Source organism: Chiloscyllium plagiosum, chromosome 10, assembly GCF_004010195.1.
Source record: "Chiloscyllium plagiosum isolate BGI_BamShark_2017 chromosome 10, ASM401019v2, whole genome shotgun sequence".
NCBI classification, from domain to species: domain Eukaryota; kingdom Metazoa; phylum Chordata; class Chondrichthyes; order Orectolobiformes; family Hemiscylliidae; genus Chiloscyllium; species Chiloscyllium plagiosum.
In genome coordinates, this window is record NC_057719.1 from 86,423,995 (window position 1) to 86,447,937 (window position 23,943).

General features: G+C 41.8%; 1 protein-coding gene across 2 annotated transcripts in view; it reads left to right on the forward strand.

Moving 5' to 3' along the window:
- The window catches only part of vps39 (VPS39 subunit of HOPS complex), a 114,178-nt gene that overhangs the window by 11,405 nt on the left and 78,830 nt on the right, over window positions 1-23,943 (forward strand). For both annotated transcript variants that reach the window (XM_043698294.1, XM_043698295.1), the window contains exons 4-7: window positions 1,519-1,561; window positions 17,852-17,946; window positions 19,696-19,794; window positions 22,511-22,603. In XM_043698294.1, the coding sequence (XP_043554229.1) occupies window positions 1,519-1,561; window positions 17,852-17,946; window positions 19,696-19,794; window positions 22,511-22,603 (330 nt within the window). The remainder of the gene's footprint in view (window positions 1-1,518; window positions 1,562-17,851; window positions 17,947-19,695; window positions 19,795-22,510; window positions 22,604-23,943) is intronic.

Sequence of the window (23,943 nt, forward strand, 5' to 3'; positions counted from 1 at the left end):
GGATCGGGAAGTGGGAGAGATGCGGTGGAGGGCATCGTCGACCACGTCGGGGGTGAAATTGCGGTCCTTGAAGAAGGAGGCCATCTGTGTTGTGCGTTTTTGGAACTGGTCCTCCTGGGATCAGATGCGGCGGAGTCGAAGGAATTGGGAGAATGGGATTGCGTTTTTACAGGGGGCAGGATGGGAGGAGGTGTAGTCCAGGTAGCTGTGGGAGTCGATCGGTTTTTAGTAGATGTCTGTGTTGATTCGGTCGCCTGAGATAGAAATAGAAAGGTCGAGGAAGGGGAGGGAGGAATCTGAGACTGTCCAGGTGAATTTGAGGTCGGGGTGGAAGGTGTTGGTGAAGTGGATGAACTGTTCAACCTCCTCGTGGGAGCACGAGGCGGCGCCGATACAGTCATCGATGTAGCGGAGGAAAAGGTGGGGGGTGGGGCCAGTGTAGTTGCGGAAGATGGATTGTTCCACATATCCTACGAAGAGGCAGGCAGAGCTGGGGCCCATGCGGGTGCCCATGGCTTCTCCTTTCGTTTGGAGGAAGTGGGAGGGTTGGAAAGAGAAGTTGTTCAAGGTGAGGACCAGTTCAGTCAGTCGAAGGAGGGTGTCAGTGGAAGGGTACTGGTCGGTACGGTGGGAAAGAAACAAGCGGAGGGCTTTGAGTCCTTCGTGATGGGGGATGGAGGTGTACAGGGACTGGATGTCCATGGTGAAAATAAGGCGTTGGGGAAGTGAAAATCGTGGAGCAGGTGGAGTGCATGGGTGGTGTCCCGAACGTAGGTGGGGAGTTCTTGGACTAAGGGGGACAGGACGGTGTCAAGGTACGCAGAGATGAGTTCGGTGGGGCGGGAGCAGGCGGAGACAATGAGTCGGCCAGGGCAGTCAGGTTTGTTTCAGTGGAAGGGTACTGGTCGGTACGGCGGGAAAGATTCAGTGGAAGGGTACTGGTCGGTACGGCGGGAAAGAATTTGGGGTGAATGAAAAGTGAAGCTTGGAAAAGCACAGTAGGTCGAGTAGCATCAGAGGAGAAGGGGAGTCAACGTTTCAGGTCAGAACCTTTCATCAGGACTGATGAAGATTCTGAACTAAAAATTTGACTGCCCTTCTCTGCTTGACTTGCTGTGCTTTTTTCAGCTCTACTATGTATCCATTCTGACTCTCCAGCATCTGCACTCCTCACTTTCTCCTATACTGGTACTTGCCCTGGCTGCACATCCAATTCTTCTTTTGACATTTTTATAAAGGGCTTGCAATTGGGGAAGAGTTCTTCTTAATTTACAAACAATTTTGATTTCCATTACCTTACATTGATATGTGAGTTCTTTCCATTAATTTGTGTTGGCAATTTTGCCAATTGTGCACCTTTCACAAGCTACAACGTACGTGTCTCCTTTTTTAATTGAACTTTTAATTAATTAAGAATGCTAAATGTGAGAGCTAAGCTGAGTCCTGTGATTGAGCATGACTGATGTGTAATTTAGTTATATTGTTCCATCCTGAAATTTTTTAATCTTTTTTTTCCAGTTATATGTTGTATCCCAATTTAAAATACTGATCTCTCTCCTGGGTAAGTTAAATTTGAACTGTTGATGTTTAGTCCATATGAACACAGGAATTATTTTCTACACCAGTGCAATAATTTTAGAAAATGTAGCTTATTTATGTTGCCAGTTAATTATAATACTCTCAAAATTAAGTGAGTAGTTGCTGTTAAGATGTAGTGACTAAATTCAATTGTTTTGCAAGTCGTGGGCATTAACTCCGAATTCACTTGAGCTCCTATGAAAATAGTCTAGAACTGTGGGTGTTGTGTTAGGAGATGCAGGGTTGTAATGTGCAATCTCGGGAAGATATAAATGTAAAGATGAACTCCAGTTGAATGCATCATCAACTGGTTTTCCAGAGTAAACGTCACCTTGTATACAAGTTCATTGCATCATTGATGGATTTATTCAGGTTTTCCGATACATTTAGCCATTTTGTTGATATGATTTTCTTAAAGCAGTCTTTGTTTTTTAAAAAACATCTTGCACTGTTGTCCCTGTTGTTTTGTTTCAAAGTGTCAGATGGCATAGAACAATGAGCCACAAGAAAGTAAAAATTAAATCTGCTTCAGAATAAGATTTTATTTCTCTCTTGCCACTCCCCAACACTCAAAGATTGCTCTCCCCAGATCATACTCTGCTTCTATTGTTGGTCGTTAAGAGTTAAGATTCTGGGTAATCCAAGATGGAGGACGGAAAAAATTTCTGGCTGTAACAGGGTGTTCCTTTTTTGTTGAGGTGTTTTAGGTATTGGAGGTGATCTCCTCGAATTCCAGGAGCAGCACACACTGCAACAGCACACACTGTTTTGTGTGCTGTTGCATTGTTTTGGAACTTTGGAGGAAAAAAAAGTTAAAACAACAGCAGTTTTAAAAGGGAGAGGAACAGACAAAGGAAGCACATGGTGAGGTCAGTGCAGGAGAGAAAGAGAAAGAAACTGACACCACAGTGAACCTGCACAGTTACTGCCTTTGCTCTTTGAATTCATGTATCGCTGGCAATCGGAGTGCCTCTGGGAAAATCAACAAACAGTGAAATTCACATCTGATCTTGGAGGAACTTGTTTGGGAGAGGTAACAGAACAGAAACAGAAGTGAATATTTAAGTGTGGCCTTACAGTAAGTCTGCAGTAGTGAGTAAAGTGGGTTCTTTCTTGATATGTCTCTTGATTAAACTTAAAATATAAGCCATAACTGTTCATTTAACCTGGAGCAGTGTCGACGAATAAGACAGGTATAATTTTCTGGGTCTGTAGATTGTGAAGGAGTAAAAATGGCCTTTAGTAGAGTGATATGCTCTTCTTGTCGGATGTGAGAGTTTAGGGAGAGTTTACGGGTTACTGAGGATCATGTCTGCAATAAATGCTGTTGGTTGCAAATCCTGTCAGATCGAATGGATCAGTTGGAGAGACAGTTAGAGGCAATGAGGAATTTACAAGAGCAAGGCAATGTGATGGCAGTTATAGGAAGAGGGAAAAGTCACAGATGCAATCACATAAATGGGTTAACTCCAGAAAAGGTAAGAAAGGTAGGCAGTTAGTAAGGAGTCTTAGATTAGATTAGATTTAGATTAGATTAATTACAGAGTGGAAACAGGCCCTTCGGCCCAACAAGTCCACACCGCCCCGCCGAAGCGCAACCTACCCATACCCCTACATTTACCCCTTACCTAACACTACGGGCAATTTAGCATGGCCAATTCACCTGACCTGCACATCTTTGGACTGTGGGAGGAAACCGGAGCACCCGGAGGAAACCCACGCAGACACGGGGAGAACGTGCAAACTCCACACAGTCAGTCGCCTGAGGCGGGAATTGAACCTGGGTCTCTGGCGCTGTGAGGCAGCAATGCTAACCACCATGCCGCCCAATCCCCATTTCAAACCTCATTTCAAACAAGTATACTGTTTTGGAAAATGTAGGGGTGACGGATTTTCAGGGGAACGTAGCACGAAACAGCCAAGTTTCTGGTATTGAGACTGGCGTAATGCAATGAGGGGTACGTTGGGTTCCAAGAGATCGATTGTGTTAGGAGACTTTCTAGTCCGAGGTACAGACATAAGTTTCTGTGGCCAGCAGAGAAAAATCAGAATGGTGTTTTGCTTCTCTGGTGCCATGATCAAGGATGTCTCAGAGAGGATGCAGAATGTTCTCAAGGGGGAGTGGGGTCAGCCGGAGGTCCTTGTGCACATTGGAACCAATGATAAAGGAAGGGAAAAGGTTGAGATTCTGAAGGGACATTGCAGAGAATTAGGCAGGAATTTAAAAAGGAGGTCCTCAAGAGTAGAAGTATCTGAATTACTCCCAGTGCTACGAGTTAATGAGGGCAGGAATAGGAGTATAGGGCAGATGAATGCATGGCTGAGGACATGGTGTATGGGAGAAGGATTCACATTTTTGGATCATTGGAATCTCTTTTTGGGCAGAAGTGACCTGTATAAGAGGGATGAATTGCACCTAAATTGGAAGGGTACTAATATACAGGCAGGGAAATTTCCTCGAGCTACTCAGGAGGATTCAAACTAGTAAGGTGAGGGGATGGAACCCAGGAAGATAGTGAGGAAAGAGGTCAATCTGAGACTGGTACAGTTGAGAACAGAAACTAGTCACAGTCAGGACAGCATGGGACAAGGTAGGAGTAATAAATTAAACTGCATTTATTGCAATGCAAGGGGCCTAACAGGGAAAGCGGATGAACTCAGGGCATGGTTAGGAACATGGGACTGGGGTATCATAGCAGTTACAGAAACATATGGCTCAGGGATGGACGGGACTGGCAGCTTAATGTTCCAGGATACAAATGCTACAGGAAGATTAGGAAGGTACGCAAGTGAGGAAGGTAAGTGGCGTTTTTGATAAGGGATAGCATTACAGCTGTAGTTAGGGAGGATATTCCCAGAAATACATCCAGGGAAATTATTTGGGTGGAATTGAGAAATAAGAAAGGGATTATCATCTTATTGGGATTTTATTATAGACCCTCTAATAGTCAGAGGGAAATTGAGAAACAAACTTGTAAGGAGATCTCAGTTATCCGTAAGAATAATGTGGTTATGGAAGGGGATTTTAACTTTCCAAAATAGACTGGGACTGCCACAGTGTTAAGGGTTTAAATGGAGATGAATTTAAGTGAACAAGACAATTTTCTGATTCAGTATGTGGATGTGCCTACTAGAGAAGGTGCAAAACTTGACCTACTCTTGGGAAATAAGGCAGGGCAGGTTGAGGTGTTAGTGGGGGAGCACTTTGGGGCAAGCGGCCATAATTCTATTAGATTTAAAATAGTGATGGAAAATGATAGACCAGATCCAGAAGTTGAAGTTCTGAATTGGAGAAAGGCCAATTTTGACGGTATTAGGCAAGGACTTTCAAAAGCTGATTGGGGGCAAATGTTCGCAGGTAAAGGGACGGCTGGAAAATGGGAAGCCTTTAGAAATGAGGTAACGAGAGTCCAGAGAAAGTATATTCCTGTTAGGGTGAATGGAAAAGCTGATGGGTATAGGGAATGCTGGATGACTAACGAAATTGAGGTTTGGTTAAGGAAAAGAAGGAAGCATGAGATAAATCGAGTGAATCCTTAGAAGAGTATAAAGGTTGTAGGATTATACTTGAGGGAAATCGGGAGGGCAAAAAGGGACATGAGATAGCTTTGGCAACTAGCATTAAGGAGAGTCCAAAAGATTTTTACAAATACATCAAGGACAAAAGGGTAACTAGGGAGAGTGGGCGGCACGGTGGCACAGTGGTTAGCACTGCTGCCTCACAGCGCCAGAGATCCGGGTTCAATTCCCGACTCAGGCGACTGACTGTGTGGAGTTTGCACATTCTCCCCGTGTCTGCGTGGGTTTCCTCCGGGTGCTCCGGTTTCCTCCCACAGTCACAAAGATGTGCGGGTTAGGTGAATTGGCCATGCTAAATTGCCCGTAGTGTTAGGTTAAAAGGGGTAAATGTAGGGGTATGGGTGGGTTGCGCTTCGGCGGGTCGGTGTGGACTTGTTGGGCCGAAGGGCCTGTTTCCACACTGTAAGTAATCTAATCTAATCTAATCTAATCTAAGAATACGGCCCCTCAAAGATTAACAAGGCAGCCTTTGTGTGGGGCTGCAGAAAATGGGGCAGATACTGAATGAGTATTTTGCATCTGTATTTACTGTGGAAAAGGACATTGAAGGTATAGAATGTAAGGAATTAGATGGTGCCGTCTTGCAAAATGTCCAGATTACAGAGGAGGAAGTACTGGATGTATTGAAATGCATAAAAGTGGAAAAATCCCCAGGACCTGATCAGGTGTACCCTAGAACGCTGTGGGAGGCTAGGGAAGTGATTGCTGGCCTCTTGCTAAGATATTTGTATCATCAATAGTCACAGGTGAGGTGCCGGAAGACTGGAGGTTGGCTAATGTGCCGCTGTTTAAGAAAGGTGGTAAGGACAAGCCAGGGAATTATAGACCAGTGAGCGTGATGGTGGTGGGCAAGTGTTGGAGGGAATCCTGAGGGACAGGATATACATGTATTTGGAAAGGCAAGGACTGATTAGGGATAGTCAACATGGCTTTATGCGTGGAAAATCATGTCTCTCAAACTTGATTGATATTTTTTGAAGAAGTAACAACGCGTATCGATGAGGGCAGAGTGGTAGATGTGATCAATATGGACTTCAGTAATGCATTTGACAAGGTTCCCCATGGGAGACTGGTTAGCAAGGTTAGATCTCATAGAATACAGGGAGAACTCTCCATTTGGATACAGAACTGGCTCAAAGGTAGAAGACAGAGGGTGGTGGTGGAGGGTTGTTTTTCAGACTGGAGGCCTGTGATCAGTGGAGTGCCACAAGGATCAGTGCTGGGTCCACTTCTTTTTGTCATTTATGTAAATGATTTGGATGTGAGCATAAGAGCTATAGTTAGTAAGTTTGCAAATGACACCAAAATTGGAAGGGTAGTGGACAGCGAAGAAGGTTACCGCTGATTACAACAGGATCTTGATCAGATGGGCCAATGGGCTGAGAAGTGGCAGTTGGAGTTTAATTTGGATAAATGTGGGGTGCTGTTGAAGTGGAGTTTTGAAAAGGCCCAGGGAATCCCTTATGGACTCAGACCTTTAAAGCCTCTCTCTTGGTTCGTCCTGGATATCGTACTCTTTGGAAGTATGGAATAAAAACCTCTTAAAGACCGTTTACTTTAATTCTAGTCATTCCCTTCATTCACTAATAGCATCATTGTTGCAACATAACACTGATATCTATAAGCTAAACTAACTAGGTTCTAATAACCTTGGAGAGTAGGGTACCAGCTCTTCAAGTTTTCCAGCAGGCTACTCCAATCTGCTGATACAAAGTGGCTTCCTTTATACAAATGTTTACAAAATCTTTGCATGTTCTTAATATCATCATAAAGTCCCAAAATGCAATTAAATTCAATCCATAGCAGATCAGCTCTAAGAGTTAATTTTTTTACTGTCTTCAATAGTCTCAGCACTAAAATGGTCTCCCTCTCCCTCTCCCTCTCCCTCTCCCTCTCCCCTGTTGAACTCTCAAGTCAGGGTCTTGTAACAGCAAAGATGTTTTTCCCTCTGTGTGTCTGTCCCGCTTGCAAGGAGTAATGAGAATCCATTATAATTGACAGGATCTGACCGTTAATTACAAGGCTTTTGATAGTACCGTGTTTTGTTTCAGGGTCAGAATCAAACACTTGTCATTAATTTCACAAAGGAATGGATGTGAATGTTATCACTTGGTGTCCTTTTCTCACGCAGATTCATTGATGCTAAGGCAAATGTTCTTAATTGCCTTATAGCATCCTGTTATCACTTGGTGAGCCCAGATGTCCCTATCTTCTGCATTCCTTGGGTTACCCCCTTTTTCTGAGTCTTCCTGCCTGTATATTTTCTAGTGTAGTACATGTATTCTATAATTCAGCATTACATTTTAGTCTAAATGTTTAAAGACAAATTTTAAGGCTATAGGCTTTCTCAATTCTGCATTTTGGGAAAGCAAATCTTAAGACTTAATTGTAAGGTCTTAGGGAGTGTTGCTGAACAAAGAAACCTTGGAGTGCAAGTTCATAGCTCCTTGAAAGTGGAGTCGCAGGTAGCTATGATAATGAAGAAGGCATTTGGTATGCTTTCCTTTATTGGTCAGAGTATTGAGTACAGGAGTTGGGAGGTCATGTTGCAGCTGTACAGGACATTGGTTCGGCCACTTTTGGAATATTGCATGCAATTCTGGTCTGCTTCATATTGGAAGTTGTGAAACTTGAAATGGTTCAGGGAAGAATAACCAAGATAATGCCAAAATTGAAGGATTTGAGCTATAAGGAGAGGCTGAATAAGCTGGGGCTATTTTCCATTGAGGGTGACCTTTATAGAGGTTTATAATATCATGAGGGGCATGGATAGGATAAATAGGCAAAGTCTTTTCCCTGGGGTGTGGGGAGTCCAGAACTAGAGGGCATAGGTTTAGGGTGAGAGGGGAAAGATATAAAAGAGACCTAAGGTGCAACCTTTTCTCGCAGAGGGTGGTATGTGTATGGAATGAGCTGCCAGAGGAAGTGGTGGAGGCTAGTACATTTGGAACATTAAAAAACATTTGGATGGGTATATGAATAGGAAGGGTTTGGAGGGATATGGGTCGGCTGCTGACAGGTGGGACTAGATTGGGTTGGGATATCTGGTCGGCATGGACGGGCTTGACCGAAGGGTCTGTTTCCATGCTGTATATCTCTGACTCTATGACTCTAAATGTGATAGCCAAAATTTGGAAACAGGCCTGCCGCAAGAGAAGTCTAAGGAAGAAGCTGTTATGGCTTCCACTGAGATGAAAAGCAGAAGAAAATCTGAAGTATAATTTGGAGACCTTGAGTTTAAATCAAAATGACATGGTAAGGTGTGAAAGCAGGGTCTATCATAATTAAGATTCTGTACATCAATTTTACTGTGGAATGTAACAGTTTAATTTAAAATCTCTTAAATTATCTTATCCTATCTTAAAAAGATGATAAAAAGATAAAGGACAGTTTGAACCAGCATCAATAAACCAGCATTCAGACTGTTTATAGGAACAATTAGAGCTACCCGAGATAGCATTCGTAACAGAAATCTAGCAAAGAGGAAGTGAACCTTATGCATCAAACTTTGCATTCATTACAGTATCTATTGAACAGCAGTATCTAGCAATGTTAAAAATTGTTAGTTTGAATAGCTAGCTACTTGCGTGTTTTTTGGTATGAAAGGCTATTTGTTTTGTGTATTCTGGAAAAATATGTTGTTTTGCTTAGCAGGGTGCAGAGGCATTAGCTTACCCAATTATCGGTTGCATTTTAGCCTTAGAAACACATGCAATAAGTGATTGTTTCAAAAACCATTTGTATTGCCTTTTTATGTAATAAAATGCCCAATGTGCTTTACGGTTACATTGCAAAATAAAGCATGGTTCAATACCAAATTGGGAGAAATTAAATCAGATGATCAAAAACTTGGTCAAAACTTAGGTTATGAATATTTTTAAAAATTAAAGTGAAGTGGAAAGGAATAGGGAGATAATTTTTAGGATTTTAATTAACTCGTCTAATTTATTCAACTCAGGTCATGATCATCATTTTGACGTATCATGCTCCACATCAGAGCTTCAGGAAGGCTCCACAAAAAGCATGCCACACTTACACACGCGCACAGACAGACAGAGATGCACGCATACAAATGTGTACACACGTGGGTACACACCTCATCCATTTATAGTATATTCGTTCATGGGATGTGGGCATTACTGGGTAACATCGTAGGATCCCTACAGTGTGAAAACAGTCAATTTGGCTCAACAAATCAACACCGACCCTCGGAGTATTCCACCCGGACCTATTCCCCTACCCTGTTACTCTACATTTCCCCTAACTAATCCCCATAACCCACACATCCCTAATGGGCAATTTAGCATGGCCAATTCACCTAACCTGCACATGTGGGAGGAAACTGGAGCACATGTGGGAGGAAACCCACATAGACACAAGGAGAATGTACAAACTCCACAGAGAGCTGCCTGAAACTGAAATCGAACCCAAATTCCTGATGCTGAGGGGCAGCAGTGCTAACCACTGAGCCATTGAGCCCATGCTAGGTGAGCATTTATTTCCCAATCCTAACTACCTTTTGGGAAATTAAGAATCAGTCACATTGCTGAGAGTCTGTAATTGCATGTAAGCCAGAACAGGCAAGGTTGCTGGATTACTACCATGGCACCCATATCTCCAGAAATGTGTGCCATTACCACTCCGGATAGCTGATTTGCATTAGAGTGATGTCAACAGCGTGGGCTCAATTCCCATAAAGCTGAGGATACCATGAAAGTCCTGCCTTCTCAATGTCTCTCCTTACCTCTCTAATGAGAGAGCAGGCTTACAATCCTCTGGGACTTCGGTGACGTTACTTTTACCAATGTGCCACGGCTTCACCCTAATTTCTCAAGCCCCTCAGTATCAGCATCACTGCAATGCAAACCAACTATCCAGAGTTTCTCCCTTGACCCCAGCCACTTCCTTGACCATCTCCTTATCGAATGCCGGTGGAATATAGAGTAACTTCCAAGATGATGTCAACAGCTCATGCGCATTTGTGACAACATCAGCGTGTACACTGGTACTGATGGTTCTGAGCATTGACCATGATGATATCGGTGGTGCACATAAATGCATCCATTCATGGTGATACCAGTGGACCGTATGCAGATATCTTCCATAACTTGTGGCCACCTGACGTCATGGACTATCTTTCCACATTCAGGGTGCATTTTGGCTGTCTGGAAATGTGCAGGGATTATTTTGGTGTTCTCGATAATCATTCTATATCCAATTTGAAACCCTAACCTTCTTTCCTATGGTCATGCAGATAATTCAGTTTTGAAAATTATTCTAAAATCTGCATCAACTATCTTTTCCAGACAGTGAATGGCTATCCGTTTTATATCAATGCATTAAAACGTTCTGCATCTCACTGCTCGTTATTTGAAGAATTCCTATTTATTTAAATACTCTGGTTACGTTTATTTTGGGAGTGAGAGCAGTTTCTCCCTGTAGTAGGAGACCTCTTTTAAAGACCTTCTTCATCATCATCACTTCTAGGGAAATAATCACAACTTAGAGTCGTAGAGCTGTGCAACACAGAAACGGAATCTTTGGTCCAACTCGCCATGCTGACCAGATATCCTAACCTAATCTAGTCGCATTTGCCAGCACTTGGCCCATATCCCTGTAAACCCTTCCTAGTCATATACCCATCCAGATGCCTTTTAAATGTTGTAATTGTTCCAGCCTCCACCAGTTCTGGCAACTCATTCCATACATCCACCACTCTCTACATGAAGACGTTGCCCCCTTTATCTCTTTTAAATCTTGCCCCCCTCACCCTAAACCTATATCCCCTAGTTCTGGATTCCCTCATCCTGGGGAAAAAGACCTTGTCTATTTACCCTATCCAAGTCTGTCATGATTTTATAAACCTCTAAAAGCTCACCCATCAGCCTCTGATGCTCCAGGGAGAACCACTCAGTTCTCCCTATAGCTCAAATCCTCCAACCCTGGCAACATCCTTGTAAATCTTTTCTGGACCCTTTCAAGTTTCACAGCCTTCTTCCTATTAGCAGGGAGACCAGAATTGCACACAGTATTCAAAACATGGCCTTACCAATGTCCTGTACAGCTGCAACATGACCTCCCAACTCCTATACTCAATGATTTGACCAATAAAGGAAAGCATACCAAACATCGTCTTCACTATCCTATCTTCCTGCAACTCCATTTTCAAGGAACTGTGAACCTGCACTCCAAGGTCTCTTTGTTCAGCAAAACTCCTCCGGACCTTACCATTAAGCGTATAAGTCCTACCCTGATTTGTCTTTCCAAAAATGCAGCATCTCACATTTATTTAAATTAAACTCCATCTGCCACTCTTCAGCCCATTGGTCCAATTGATCAAGATCCCATTGTACTGAGGTAACCTTCTTCACTATCCACTACACCTCCAATTTTGGTTTCATCTGCAAACTTACTTACTGTACCTCCTGTGTTCTCTTCCAAACCATTTGTATAAATGATGAAAAGCAGTGAACCCAACACCAATGCGTGTGGCACACCTCCAGTCTGAAAAGCAACCCTCCCATCACCACCATCTATTTTCAACCTTCAAGCCAGTTCTGTGTATAAATGACTATTTCTCCCTGTATTCCATGTGATTTAACCTTGCTAACCAGTCTACTATGAGGTACCTTATCGAATGTCTTAAAGTCCTTCTCTCAACAATTTTCTGATTCCTAGCTCCTTGAAAGTAGAGTCGCAGGTAGATAGGTTAGTGAAGAAGGTGTTTGGTATGCTTTCTTTTATTGGTCAGAGTATTAAGTACAGGAGTTGGGAGGTCATGTTGCGGCTGTACAGGACATTGGTTAGGCCACTATTGGAATATTGCGTGCAATTCTGGTCTCCTCCTTATCGGAAAGATGTTGTGAAACTTGAAAGGGTTCAGAAAAGATTTGCAAGGATGTTGCCAGGGTTGGGGGTTTTGAGCTATATGGAGAGGCTGAACAGGCTGGAGTTGTTTTCCCTGGAGCGTCGGAGGTTGAGGGGTGACCTCAGAGTTTTATGAAATCATGAGGGGCATGGATAGGAAAAACAAGCAAAGTTATTTTCCCCAGGATTGGGGAGTCCAGAACTAGAGGGCATAGGTTTAGGGTGAGAGGGGAAAGATTTAAAAGAGACCCAAGGGGCAAATTTTTCACATAGAAGGTGGTACAGGTATGGAATGAGCTGCCAGAGGAAGTGGTGGAGGCTGGTACAATTGCAACATTTAAAAGGCATTTGGATAGGTAGATTAGTTTAGATTAGTTTAGATTAGATTAGATTAGATTACTTTACAGTGTGGAAACAGGCCCTTCGGCCCAACAAGTCCACATCGACCCGCCGAAGCGCAACCCACCCAGACCCATTCCCCTACATTTACCCCTGCGCCTAACACTACGGGCAATTTAGCATGGCCAATTCACCTGACCTGCACATTTTTGGACTGAGAGGAAACCGGAGCACCCGGAGGAAACCCACGCAGACACGGGGAGAATGTGCAAACTCCAGACAGTCAGTCGCCTGAGGTGGGAATGGAACCCGGGTCTCTGGCGCTGTGAGGCAGCAGTGCCACCGTGCCGCCCACAAATGAATTGGAAGGATTTGGAGGGATATGGGCCGAGTGCTGGCAGGTGGGATATCTGGTCGGCGTGGATGGGTTGGACCGAAGAGTCTGTTTCCATGCTGTACATCTCTATGACTCTTATAACTAGTACTTTTCTAGTAACAAAAACAAAAATAGCTTAATCAGCAAAAAAAGTGTTCTGAACGAGGGTCACTAGATCCAAAACAATAACTTGACTTTCTTTCCACACATAGTGCCAGACCTGTTGAACTTTTCCAGCAATGTTTGCTCTTTGCATCTGACTTCTAGCATCTACAGTCCTTTTGTTTTTATTTAAAACCATTATTGTAAATCTGATCTGAATGCTGCTCAAGGGCTTGACAACCTTCCTCCCTCCCTGCCCATTCTTGCCATTTCCTATCTAAACCACTCCTCCAAACTGTTCACCACCTCTCCATTTCACAGCTTCCTTCACTGTACAACCCACTTACCACCTCTGTCACTTTTTGATCTTTGCACTCGCCACTTCTCACCAATCTACATTGTCTTCTCCCTCTTCCTCTCCCACTTGCAGCTCTCACTGATTTCCTCCTTCTCATCAGCCCTCTTCTGGGCCTCATTCCAGTAAATGCTTAGGACAGGGTGCAGGAGAAGAAAGTTGTGGTTAAGAGGTGGCAAGCAGCAGGATCAGGACAGGGAATAAATAAAGGAGGTTGAGGAGGTAGCAATGAGTTAGTAGAATGAGTTAGTAAATTTTAAGAATTCTTAATAACTTAAAAGTTAGTATATTAGAGTTAGAGCAATTTTAGACGAGTTGGTTCAGTGCTGCTAGTAGGTTTTTAATATGAAAAATAACAGGCCGAGAATGTGATCCACCATTATTGCATCTTTTTTTCTGGGAACGTCATTTTTTTTGTTTGGCATATTTTCATTAGCAAGTTAATTTATGAATAAACAAAACCAAGAACTGGAATGCTGGTAATCTGAAAGAAAACAGAAGTCGCTGAAGACACTCAGCGGGTCTGGCACTATCTGTGATTCTGCTTGCTCCTCAGTGTTTCAGGTCCTGTGATCCTCCTTCAAACCTGATGAGTTTCTTCAGTAACTTGTTTTTGTTAATTTAGGAATACATTAGGAGAAGTAAACAGGAATTGCTGTATCCCCCAATCTTGATAATTAATGTCAAAATGTCAATAATCGAACATTTTGCCTTTTAATTGCATACTTTAATTATTTTTTCATGTATGAATCAAGTTCACCAGTTTAGTTCATTACAATGAATGAATTTAATCTCTGTAAAATATAATAAAGTAAAATGCCATCACTTAGAACCAAATCAAATGATCTATTTGGATTTGTACAGAATGTTAAATTTTCTTTCCTCGAATACATTTAGCTGTTTCTTAAAACAGGTCTAGCATTCTAGATGAGCTGAAAATGTGTTGCTGGAAAAGTGCAGCAGGTCAGGCAGCATCCAAGGAGCAGGAGAATCGACGTTTCGGGCATGAGCCCTTCGTCAGGACCTTCTGGACCCTGAAAAAGGGCTCATGCCCGAAACGTCGATTCTCCTGCTCCTTGGATGCTGCCTGACCTGCTGCGCTTTTCCAGGAACACATTTTCAGCTCTGATCTCCAGCATCTGCAGTCCTCACTTTCTCCTAGCATTCTAGATGAGCCACTTCTTGGCATATATTGCAGCTTTAGCCTGCCTTTTGGCCTAAGTAAGCAATTGCGTTGACAGCTTTTTATAAACAACCTGGATGAGGGCGTAGAAGGATGGGTTAGTAAATTTGAGGATGACGCTAAGGTCGGTAGATTTGTAGATAGTGACGAAGGATGTTGTACCTATGCAGAGGGGCATAGGTAAGCTGCAGAGCTGGGCTGAGAGGTGGCAAATGGAGTTTAGTGCAGAAAAGTGTGAGGTGATTCGCTTTGGAAGGAGCGACAGGAATGCAGATTACTGGGCTAAATGGTAAGGTTCTTGGTAATATAGATGAGCAGAGAGATCTCAGTGTCCATATACATCCCTGAAAGTTGCCACCTAGGTTGATAAGGTTGTTGAGAAGGCATATGGTGTGTTAGCTTTTATTTGTGGAGGACTTGACTTTCAGTACCATGAGGCCATGCTGCAGCTGTACAAAACTCTAGTGCGGCCGCACGTGGAGTATTCTGTATAGTTCTGGTCACTGCATTATAGGAAGGATGTGGAAGCTTTGGAAAGGGTTCAAAGGAGATTTACTAGGATGTTGCCGGGTATGGAGGGAAGGTCTTGCAAGGAAAGGCTGAGAAACTTAAGGCTGTTCTCGTTGGAGAAAAGAAAGTTTAGAGGTGACCTTTTTGAGACATTTAAGATAATCAGAGAGTTAGATAGGGTGGACAGTGAGAGCCTTTTTCCTCGGATGGTGATGGAGGTGGGGTAGCTTTCAATTGAGAAATGATTGATATAGGACAAATGTCAGAGGAAGTTTCTTTACTCAAAAAAGTAGGGGCGTGGAATGCATTGCCTGCAGCAGTAGTAGACTCGCCAAATTTAAGGGCGTTTAAATGGTCATTGAATAGACACATGGATGAAAATGAAATAGTGTAGGTTAGGTGGGCTTCAGACTGGTTTTGGCGCAACATTGAGGGCAGAACAGCCTGGACTGTGCTGTTATGTTCTGTGTTCTAGGTTTATGTGGGAAATGTAGAAGACATGTTTAAACTTGCGAATGGATGGAGCCAGGTAGATAGAAGCCAATAGAAGTTAAACATATCAGAAACCTCGTCACAGTGTTGTAATTTTTTTTCATCAAACTGTTCAGAGATGTTATGGCGCAACTCTGGAGCAGGTGGGAATTGGACCCAGGAGTCCTGTCTCAGAGTTAAGGCATTACTACTGGGGGCCACAAGAGCCCCCATTTCAGTGTTGTATGATGTGGGATTCTCACTCGGGGTTCATGTTTGAAGTAGAAATTGCAGTAGACATTTAAGATTGGAAAGCGCAGTGTCAGAAAATGGGCAGAAGAAAGAGGTATGAGATTAGGGTGAGCAAATGTGATTAGAGCTATTTACTTGTGAAGAGTGTAAGTAGTAGTAGAATTTTATTGGCCTGAGTGGTTTGTCTAGCACAGTGTGGATGTACCTCCTTCAATATGTCAAGCATTGTTCATACTTGTTTAAGATCCTCATATTTGCTTTCAAAATAAAAAGTCATCATTTTAACATTCAGAATAAACCCCAGTTAATCTCTGGTGTGATCAGTAGTTTCTAAATGGCACCCCACCATAATGCATTGGAAACCTCAGGGGTTTGGATACTAGGTCATTGAATTCTTAACCTCGTATTCTTGAAAATAATAATCTCAGTACAGTAATAGAAGGCAGTCTTGAAATTTTCCAGGTTTTTTTTACTCCTTCCTAGAAATATTGACTCCTTCTTCATAGAAACATTGACTCCTTATTGAGTCAGGTAGACTTTGGGCATTGGTTAGAATCAAAACCTGGATGCATTGGCAAGCTTTATGACAAATGGGAATCATTGTGCATAACCTCTGACCTCCATTCATTCCTTCATTGCCAAGTTTCCACATGTGCATACCATCAGTCACGGTCATTATCTTGTGATCAAGAGTAGGACCTTTTTATTTATTTATTTTAACCATCTAGAGTTGGTAAAGTTAATTGTTGCACTCCAATTGCCATTCGAACTAATTCAAATTGGAACTTGGGCTTATATGAAAAATGTGTGATTTAGTTCACTCTTCCTTCCTGTGATCATGCGACAGCAGTTGAGGAATTGCTATAAACCAACCTCATTGCGACTAATACAAATCTGATGACAGGAAATGTACCATTCTCAATAATAGAATCATATTGTGCTATGACTCGGTGGAAGTGTTCCATCACTGATCTTAAAAAGAAAAACAATTAGCATCTGTTATGACCAGTAGATTTCCCCCATTTCCCTCAACAAAGTCTAGGATGGATTCAGTTTTATAAATGTATTTTAAAGCAGTCCTTAATATAAGTCCTAAGTGTGTATATGCTAATAAATAGCAAATTGAATCATCTGTGTGATTTTGTTTTATTGAGCATTTGATTAACTGTTATGACCTGTTGCAAATTAATATTTCATAAGTTGTGCATACTGTATTTTCTTTTTAACTTAGTTGTTATTCTCTGGTATTCAGTTTGATGACATTTACAGAAAAACCTCAATTATCAGAAGGACATGGGCGAGCAGTATTTCATTCGGATAATCAAATACCGAGCATCGGGACCTTGCAATCATGTTCGGATAATCTGTCATTCAGATAATTGTATGCCAGATAATCGAAGTTCCTCTGTACTCTGTAAGATAATGCAGTGAAACATTACATTGGCTTCTCTATTATAAGAGTTTGTACGAAGGTTCAAAATCAGTCGTACTGGAAGCTTGCATGAAGATTCAAGAGAAGATAAGTTAGGAAGTAAAGTCTGATAAATCAATATATGGTTTTTTTTTTCCTGGAGGTAGAGGGTGAACAAGTTTAAGCTTCTGGGAATTACTTGAGGTTAGTAGGTGCACTGGTGATGTGAATTTAATAATCCTGTAGTATTTTGCTGTATGTAGTGAAGTATACTAGTTTTGTCATGTTTGTATTTTAAACGATGGTAAATATCCAGTCCATTAGTTGTGGTTGAGAGCGGTGCTAGGCAGCACTGCTTACAAGTTTGATGTCATCTTTTTAGGCGATTGAAGAGAGACTTTTTTTAATCTTAAGTTGTGCAAGTTTGGAACGCTCCACCTCAGAAAATGGTGAATTATGAGGTTATTAAATGTTTTTAAGGCAGAGGTAGATGGTGTCCTGTTAGATAAGGAAATCAAAGGTTAATGAGGTTAAATGTATTTGTGGAGTTCTGGACGCAAACATACCAACCATAATTTTTTTTGTAAAGTAGATTTAGGCCTGAATTCATATGTTTGTGTAGTAGCAGGTTTTTGATAGTCCAAACTGGAGTGAGCACCTTCAGCATCAACATTAGTTAAAGTAGTTAAGAGAGCATCATGCAAACCTGACATGCTGGTTTCAGTGACGTTTTCCCACAACATACAGGTAGCACGCTAGAACACTGGTATGTCAATAGAAAAGTGTGTTTTTTCTTAATTGAGTTCTAATATTTTCTTTCTCTTATAGAAAATAATATTTATGTTCATGACTTACTTACGTTCCAACAAATTACTGTGGTTACCAAGGCCAAAAGTGCCAGTCTGTTTTCGTGTGACTTAAAGGTAAGAAGCAAGATGTACAAAATAGTAGTATTACTTATGCTTTGCAGGAATATGGGATATCTCCCAAATTTAAAATAGAAATCAAAGAAAGTGATGCTGCTGTCATAATTTGTGTTTTTCCTTCTGTTGGGCTTCACCAATAAAGTAGAGAGAGCATGTGAGAAAATAAAGATGCATGTGTCACTGTTGGTAATGCTGTTTCTTTAATGCTCCTAAGTAGTTCCACAGGCTTCCTTTCCTTTAAAAATAGAGAAATTCTCTTCCCCCACCACTTTTGGAAAAATGAACCACATTCTTATTCTGAAGCTTTTGCTGGTGGTTGATATACATTTACACAATACAAGCAACCTTGTAGCATTGGTAAGTGCTTTATATTTGAGTCCAGACAGTGACTAGGGGAGATCGGGAAATACAGTAAAATAAAGCAATTGTACTAACTGCTGTCTTCACACATGCATTTTCCAGAAATATCCCAAGATACTTTTTCATTTCTTTTTAAAATACAGCATACCACAAACAACTATTGCCGGCTGAGACTACTAATCAAAGTCAGGTTGGCACAGCTTCATGCTTGCTACACTAGACAGTGTTTTTATTTGCTATTGTAATCTGGAATGCAGGTTCAGAATTTAATTTTATGCATCGACATGAATAATAATTTTTAACATGGACTCTGTTATTTGGGAACAACCCAGTATAAACTAACTTGTATTTTAAAAATTCAAGGAAAGGCCTGTAAGATACTTTGAAATTCATTTGTATTCTGGGCATTTTGCCTCGTTAAAACCTTTTTTTTATATTTCTTCTATGCAACCTCTCCTGTTTTTGTTTTAGTTCTGTCTTTTTTGTTTTCCTTAGATATTCCTGCTTTATTTTCCTGACAATGAAAAGATAAATTGCTGTCAGTGTTGAGATGGTTGCAAAACTGGTTTATAGGGATTCCAGGAAGCTGTACCGCTGTTCTAACTTACTCAACATTTTTCACTCATCTTTTAGCCTTTTCTTTAAAAAAAAAGCCAAGCGCTGCCTTCCATCTACAAAACTGACTGGCAGATTTCTAGGTTTTTTTTAAAATGTCTTTTCAATTGGATATAAACATTTTGGCAAAGTTGGTATTTGTTATTTATTCCTAATTGCACTTGAGCTGCTCCTGACATGTTCTCTTGCACTTCTCAGTGCAGATATGGGACTTAATGTATTCACAGCTGAGTATTAGTGAATTTCACAGCTGAGAAAAATTCAGAGAACAGAACTTTCGTTTTGCCATTAAAACGTATTTTCTAATACACAATTAAGTTTAAACATACATATCACCAATGTCGGAGTTATTGCCCATTTTCTCCCCCAGAAATCCCATTACAAATCTGGCTTCTTCTGGCTGAGTTGCATGGCTCAGCCACTCCATTGTCTTAATAGCCATTGTAAGAACCCTGAACGAAAGTTTGATCTTTGGACCTAAAGATGTATTTTCTATCTTCTGATTGTAGATGAGGAAGATCTGGTTGCAGTGATCATTATGCAGTCACATGTTAGAATAATGAAAAATAAAATTGTTGTAGATTCAATATAAATAAAAGTCAGTTTGTGAACACTATTTGTAACTCCTGGATTTGTGTTGATTTGTACATCAAGATATTTATATTCCATATTAGCAAGTTGTCAATTATATATTTTCAGATGTTTCAACCAAAGGAAATTGGACTGACTGGGATTTCTTGGATCAATTGTTAATGTATTCTGTGTTTTTAGCGATCTGACAGTGATGAGCTGATTCTCAATATGTGTGTAGCTGTGAAGAAGAAACTTCAACTCTACTACTGGCGGGACCGAGAGTTTCACGAAACGCAGGTGAGTCATTCTCAACTCGAGATCTCCAGGAAAATATTATAAAACAAAGAGCCTGTATCCAGAATCCATGATCTCCTGAAGATTAAATGGAAGTGCAGAAGTCGTATCTTGATCCATCTTCTTTATGATGTAAAGTGACTAGACTTTGAGAATTTTCTGATTTCATTCAGCTATCATTGACCAGCTAATTTATTTTGTGATGATGAATGTGAAAGAGATATAAAGAACACCAGCTCCCCAGCTCTTCTTCACACCAGTTCAATGGATCTTTTAAATCCACCAGACAGATTGAGCTTCTGTTTAACGCCTGATTAGAAGGATGATAGTGCAATTCAAAAAAAACAACAGTATGAATCAGGGAAAGAGCAGACCATTTTTGAATCTGCTTCATCATTCAATAATGGCATGACTGATGTGAACATATTCTGCTTACCTCTTTGCTTCACAAGAATATATCTGCCTCTACTTGAAAAATATTCACCCACCTTTTGTGGTAGAGAGTTCCAAAGACTATGACCCTCTGAGAAAATTTTTTCTTTGTCCTAAATGGGTGACACTTCATTTTGAAGAGGAAGCTTCCTTTTCACCCTCAAGATCTGGTATGTTTCAATCAAGGGAATTCTTATTGTTCTAAGTTTTGTGAGAAAAGCCTAAAACAACCTACCCATTGCAGGAATAATCCCATAACTCGCCAGTGCCTATCCACCATCTACAGAGCACCAAGGCAGGGTGAGTGCGGATCCAAAACCCAAATTATTGACACAATGCAGGAAAAATCTGTTTAATTAGCACTCCGTCCACCAGCTTCAGTGTTCATTTGCTTTCCCACTGACGCTCAGTGGCAGCAATGTACACCATGACCAAGATGTGCTGCAGTAACTAACAAAGTTCATGTGTTTACACCTTCCAATACCACCATCTTTACCATCCAGAAGGTAGCAGATGTTTGAGACAATGACTATTTGCAAATTCCCGTCCTCGTAAAGCATCATCCTGTTACAACTATGACTGGCAAAATGTGCTAATATCGAGCGCCACTACTCCACTGGTTACGCTATTAGTATAAATGTGTTGACTCCATTGCCAAAATGGCCAATTGTTTCTTTCTCGTACTGCTGTCTGCAATAACAGACTTCTACCAAGCTTCTTTAATGAACTTAAGATAATTCATTGTGGGTGGCACGGTCACTCAGTGGTTAGTACTCTTACCTCAGTGCCAGGGACTGAGGAGTGATTCCACCTTTGGTCTGTGTGGATTAGATTAGATTCCCTACAGTATGGAAATAGGCCCTTTGACCCAACAAGTCCACACCGACACTCCGAAGAGTAACCCTACCCTATATTTACCCCTGACTATGCACCTAACACTATGGGCAATTTAGCATGGCTAATTTACCTAACTTACACATCTTTGGATTGTGGGAGGAAACCGGAGCACCCGGAGGAAACCCACGCAGTCGTGGCGAGAATGTGCAAACTCCGCACAGACAGTCGGCCTAGGAAGCAATTGAACCCAGGCCTCTGGCACTGTGAGGCAGCAGAACTAACCACTGAGCAACCGTGCCGCCCTAGTTTGTGCATTGTCACTATGTCTGCATGGATTTCCTCTACGTGCTCCAGTTTTGGCCCACAATCCAAAGATGTGCATGTTAGGTGGATTGGCTGTGCTAAATTGCCCATAGTGTTCAGGCTAGATGGATTAGCCATGGGAAATGCAGGGTTACAGGGATAGGTTAGGGGTGTGGGTCTGGTTGAGTTGCTGTTTGGAGGGTTGGTGTGATATTGATAGGCCGAATGGCCCATTTACACACTTTAGGAATTCTATGATTCAATGAGTTATAAACAAAACTTTTTTTATATTTAAAAAAAGGGCAACCACCAGCTTTCCCTCTGATTTTTTTTAAATAATTGCCCAGGCCTCTGAGGCCTGTGTGTGGCAGCAACATCCAGAACCGGAAGCAAATGTTGTGATCAGCATATGCAGAACGTAAGAGAGGGTGTGCAGCCGCATGTTTTAGAATGAATGATGACCACTACTGCTATGGACAGCTGGTTTGTGATGCAGTGTGCTGCCAACTCAGAGGCTGGAGGGAGAGGATTGCCTCGTTGATTAAGTAAACTGACGTTCCTTGGTGAAATTCTACATCAACCCTACCTAGTGGCACTGTAGATGTGCCTAACTCCTGTGGACTGAAGAGCTTCAAGAACATACCTCACAACTGTATGGTCAAGAACATTTAGTGATGAGAAATGCCTGCTGGCTCAGCTGGCAATATGGTCAAATACTTAAAGAACCAACCCCCTTTACCCTGTCACTGACCCCAGCCATCATCGTTCCCACCATGATGGGCTGAATTAAATCTAGTCCTATATATCTAATGTGTTTCCTAAACAGACCAAAATTGGATCTTCTAAGTAGTATTGTTGTTTATATGATGGCCTATTTTCTTGCACATATTGTTTGTTCAGGTGTGTGAGCCAAATTCTTCAGTAAGTAGCGAAAGCAGAGTGCAGACAAATTTGATAGTTTTTGTGACAAAAGAAGCAATTGAAATGTGAGAGAGAGAACAGTGTATCGTGGTAATATTGTATTAAGATTCAGACCAGCCTGCTGAACCGCAAATGGCCGCTGGTCCTACATATTGCAATACTAACTGAAGCGCATTCAAAGAATGAGGGATCAACTGAAACCAATTATCATCTGTCTTTGTTACAGGCAGATTTCAGCGTTCCTGATGTTCCTAAGTCCATGGCTTGGTGTGAGAATTCTATCTGCGTGGGCTTTAAAAGGGATTATTATCTTATCCGGGTATGTAGTTTGAAGTTTTTGAGCATGACACTTCACAAAAAATTTAATCTTGTCAGGTGTGCAAAATAAAGCCGAATGGAGATGCAGAGACATATGATGGAGAATGGGCAAAGAGGGTATTTGTAACCTAACAAATTTATCATATTGAAGACATAAGAATTACAAGGAGGAGAAGGCAATTCAGGCCTTGGCGTCTGCTCCACCGTTCAACATGATCATAGCTGATCTTATCATGATATCAGCTCCATTTCCTGTCTGCTCCCCATAGCCCTTTATCCTGCCTTTCATCAAACAGAATTTCTTTCTTGAACCTTTTTTGATTCTGTCTCCACTCCACTCTGGGCAGAGAGTTCCACAGATTCACAATCTTTTGAGAAAAGTAGTTTCTCCTCATCTCAGTTTTGAACCTGCCTCCTCTCACTCTATATCTATGGCTTTTTGTTCGAGACTGTCCCACAAGAGAGAACATCTGCACAGCATACACCTTATCAATCTCCTTCAGCATTTCATATACCTCAATTGGATTCCCATCATTTCTCTGCACTCCAACAAGCCCAAGCTATTCAACTGTTCCTTACATGACAGCCCTTTCATCTCTTGAATCAATCTGGTGAACCTCCTGTGAACTGCAACCACATCACTCAGTGGCTCAGTGGTTAGCACTGCTCCCTCATAGCACCATGGAACCTGAGTTTGATTCCAGCCTCTGGCGACTGTCTGTGTGGAATTTGCGCATTCTCCCTGTGTCTATGTGGGTTCCCCCTGGTTCCTCTGGTTTCCTCCCACAGTCCAGAGATGTTCATTTTAGGTGAATTGGCTGTGCTAAATTGCCCATAGTGTTCAGGGATGTGTAGGTTAGGTGCATTAGTCAGGGGTAAGTAGAGGGTAGAAGGAATGGGTCTGGGTGGGTTACTCTTCAGAGAGTCGGTGTGGACTTGTTGGGCCATAGAGCCTGTTTCCATACTGTAGGGATTCTGTGTATGAATTCTATCATTCCTGAAGTTTGGAGAACAAATCTGAACAAAATATTCCAGGTGTGGTCTCACCAATGCCTTATAGAGCCTTACAGTGCAGTACAAGCCCTTCGGCCCTCGATGTTGTGCTGACCTGTGAAGCCCATCTAAGCTGTACTATTCCATTATCATCCATAAGTTTGTCCAGTGACCATTTAAATGCCCTTAAAGTTGGCAAGTCTGCTACTGTTGCAGGCAGGGAGTTTCACACCCTTACTACTCTGAGTAAAGAACCTACCTCTGACATTTGTTCTGTATCTATCACCCTCAATTTAAAGCTATGTCCCCTCATGCTAATCATCACCATCTGAGGAAACAGGCTCTCAC